Below are 3831 nucleotides of genomic sequence, written 5' to 3'. Positions count from 1 at the left end.
AACTATATTTTTAGTTTTATGTTCTGGCGCGTAAATAAATAATGCTGACGGTTTTCCGACACGGGACACACATATAATTGGCCATGTGAAAAACATGGATTTTCTAGGTTGATGCCACATACATTTAGCAACTGCCCTTGCGATTTATTTCTTGATATTGCAAATGCAAGCCGCACTGGAAACTGTAAACGCTTAAAGCTGAATGGCATGTCGTTCGGTATCATAGGGATGCGTAGGATTAAAACAACTTCGCCTCTGTACTTTCCTTTTAAAACTGTGGCTTCGATGACATTGTTCAATAATTTCTTCACCGCAAGCCGGGTGCCATTACACAGACGTGGCTGGTTTATGCTCCGTAACATAATAATTACTGATCCGATTTTTACTTGCAGATTATGAGGTGGTAAGCCGGGCAATTCCAGCGAATTTAAAAATTCTGTTGGATAATTGACAACTTCATCTTCATTAGTAACGGAATCAACTGATATGTAATTCTTCGATTCGCCAGCTATTTTCTCTTGAATCTGAAAATTCATTTCGTTCACATCAACATGCGGCCAATATAACACGTTCGCTTAACCAAACGTGATTTACGTAATTTTGAGCAATGTAGGGAACACCATCTCCATGAGTTCGGTCTTTGATTCACAAAAGTTACAAAAATTGGTAGGGAATGTAATGTATCCAGATGATGTATCAACAGCAATATTACCATTACCAATATAGGGTAGTTGTTTGGAAAACACTTCTCCAGACTGGTCCTCCTGCAATTCGACTCTCATGTTTATACTCAATTTAAGTGTTTTAATGTATTTCCATAAAATGGACGACTTCAAACATGCATTTAGTTCATCAGCTGGCGTTGAGCGTGGAACAACTGGCAATATTTCTCGAAAATCACCTGCCAATAGTATCATTGCACCACCAAACCGGTTTTTGTTATTTCGTAAATCTTGCATTGAGCGATCTAATGCCTCCAAAGATTTTTTGTGTGCCATCGTGCATTCATCCCAAATGATCAATCTGGTTTGCTGCAGCACTTTGGCCTTGGCAGAATTCCTCGAAAGGTTGCAAGTTGGAGTTTCATTTATTTGAAAGTTCAAGGGCAACTTGAGAGCTGAATGAGCTGTTCGACCGCCTTCCAACAACGTAGCTGCAATCCCTGATGAAGCTAGGGCTAGTGCAATTCCATTTTGCGATCGAATCGTGGCCAAAATCAATGATAACAAAAACGTTTTCCCAGTTCCACCAGGAGCATCTAAAAAATAAAATCCGCCAGTTCCATCGTTCACTACTTTCATGAGTGTATCGTAGGCATATTTTTGTTGTTGATTTAAAAGGGGAACTGTTCTATCAACCATTTTTCGCAATGTTTCGGAATCGTATTGGGCTTCGCGTCTCAATTCTTGATCAAATGAGTTGTGCATTGGGTGCTATCATTCCTATTTGTGTTAATACTTTGTTGGTAAGCATCAAGCACATGTCCTCAATTAAAATTAAAGCTTCATTGTGAATTTCTTCGTTCATTTGTAAATCTGCATTCGATGCTCTAAGGCGCATCTGATACAATATATCTTCCGCCATATGATCTTTGTATTTATGCCATAAATCAGTCGGTGTTGATGGGAAGCATGTAGACAAAATTATAGAAAATAATGTTCGTATTTGTTTAGCATTTGACGAAATCACAGCATCTTCGAGAGTGTGGTCCCAATGAGAGTCATTCTCTAACAATCTCAAATGTTGACAGGCTTCTCTATATGTGCCACAAAATACACCATTAACTGTTCGCAGATGTTGGAATGATGTTAGACCACGAACATTGACTAAAAGTAAACGCAAATAAAAACACTCGTCTTGACTGGGATGGACTGCATAAAGACGGCCTAGTGCATCGGTGGAAAATACTTGAGGATAACCTGGAACTGGCTGTCCTCGTTTTCGTCGTTGGAATTTTTTTGATGATTGATTCCATGTATAATATCTTCGCATTTCGGAGTAAAGTAGCGTTCTGGCAAAATCATAATTCTGGCACATTTCAAAGAAGCTGGTTAATGTTGTCGATGGTGGCCTGTCAACTCGTTGTAATACGTTTGCATCTGTAAAATACACCCGTTGACCATTTTCCAAATGTACGGCCAAGTGAACAACAGTAGGGTGTCGTTCCTGTATAGGATACGAAAATATACGCCACATGCCTTCGTTACTACTAACATAGCTGCCCATTTGATATTGAGTGACTTCATATTTTGAATTTTCGGCAGCAACTCCGAAGACAGCCATATCACTACCTTCACATACTTGCGAATGTATTTATGTGTGCTTTATATGCCTTGCAGAGTCATGGCGAAAACGGAACAACCCAACGGTTATCAAATTCAATGTCCTGTCGATTTACTTTGACTGTTGTTGACTTTCCGTTGTCATCAATGGATCGGCGGCGATGAAGTGGATATCCATCATTTCCAGTAATAATATAGTTTCTGCTACTAATTGTCTTGCGTAGCGTTTTGAACATTTTCCTTCATCCATACACGGAGAAATGGGATTTAATATTCCACATGGACCATGAATCATATTTTTTGTAATAACCTCATTTAACAGTGGGTCTTCATTATAATCGGGAATTTCTGCTGATATCACATGATCAATTTCATTCGGTCTTATCCTCTCAACCAACCAAATGAGGATATGTGCATGTGGTAATCCGCGTTTTTGCCACTCAACTGAGTACATCCAACAACGCGTCTCGCCGAACACGCGAGGCTTAACAATAAAATCCATGAGTGATTTTAATTTCATTTTGAACACCCTAGCAGTGATATCGTGGCGATCCATGGGTGATTGGCTAGTAAATAATTCTTGTTGAATTTCTGTCCACTTTGGATTGCATGTGAATGTGATAAACAAATCTGGTGTGCCATAATGTAGTAATAGTTGTTCTGCCAACATTCTGTGCATTTCCATCAGCATTAATGGCATCCCGAAGATGAATGTATTCCTCGGAAAGAAGTTTTGCCTGGTTCAACCTGATAAATGTCAATCGTTCAGTTTCAACTTTCATATACATATCCACCGCATATTGGTGAAATAGACGCCGACATTTTAAGGTGTGATTGTCCTCATTTTCCCGAACCATCAGTCTGTATGAATAATAATTCATTGAACTAACTTTTTTGTTCGTGTCAGCACCAGTAAACAATTTTTTGTGTTAATAATATAAATTTAAAGTTAGTAAACATATATTTTAATGTAGTAAACATATTGTTAATAATTTACCTGTAACTGGATTTATGATCTTCATTGAAAAATGATAGCCGTCTTCACCTTGCCAAAATAAGATAGGATATTGTAAGGCATCATATGATCGATGTGTTTCAGACACACGCTGAAACTGATCGTTCCGCCGATGTAAAACAATGTCTCGGTTTTCTAAATCTAATGCAGTTGTGAATAATGCAACTAATTCATTGTGTTGATGGAAAAATGTTTGAAGTTGTTCCACAATGGATCTTTTCACTGAGTTGTTGTGTGCGCAACGCTGATCGACTTCTCTTGCTGAATTGCCCATAAAATATATTTGCAAAAATTTATAGTCTTTACCAGGCACTGGCAATAAGGAACCTGTTTGATGATATATTTGACCCTGAATCAGCAAGAATATAAATATGTATACGGGTAATTGTGTACAATACTTTACATCATTTCAAATTTAAACTACTTTAAACATCGACATTAAACAGCCTTCCATGGCAGCTTTAGGTAGTAGGCTTTACCAAGTATTGGAACACCTTACTCATGCCACTATAAAATACAACATGTTATAAAATG

General features: G+C 38.0%; 2 protein-coding genes across 2 annotated transcripts; both read right to left on the bottom strand.

Moving 5' to 3' along the window:
* Window positions 1–590: 590 nt before the first annotated feature.
* LOC128870173 (ATP-dependent DNA helicase pif1-like) lies at window positions 591–1361 on the bottom strand. The gene has a single exon (XM_054112768.1). It carries the CDS (start codon window positions 1359–1361, stop codon window positions 591–593), a length of 771 nt encoding a protein of 256 aa, XP_053968743.1.
* A 1033-nt stretch (window positions 1362–2394) lies between these two features.
* Window positions 2395–2952, bottom strand: LOC128870172 (uncharacterized). The gene has a single exon (XM_054112767.1). The coding sequence runs from the start codon at window positions 2950–2952 to the stop codon at window positions 2395–2397; it is 558 nt and encodes a 185-aa protein (XP_053968742.1).
* Between the last annotated feature and the right edge of the window lie 879 nt (window positions 2953–3831).

Source organism: Anastrepha ludens, chromosome X, assembly GCF_028408465.1.
Source record: "Anastrepha ludens isolate Willacy chromosome X, idAnaLude1.1, whole genome shotgun sequence".
Taxonomy (NCBI): Eukaryota; Metazoa; Arthropoda; class Insecta; order Diptera; family Tephritidae; genus Anastrepha; species Anastrepha ludens.
Note: the sequence above shows the minus strand (reverse complement) of the source record. Positions and strands in the feature narration are given on the sequence as shown.

What these genes read in the sequence shown, in the direction of transcription:
- LOC128870173 (XM_054112768.1), bottom strand. Translation starts at nt 1,361, where the DNA reads ATGGTTGATAGAACAGTTCCCCTTTTAAATCAACAACAAAAATATGCC.
- LOC128870172 (XM_054112767.1), bottom strand. Translation starts at nt 2,952, where the DNA reads ATGTTGGCAGAACAACTATTACTACATTATGGCACACCAGATTTGTTT.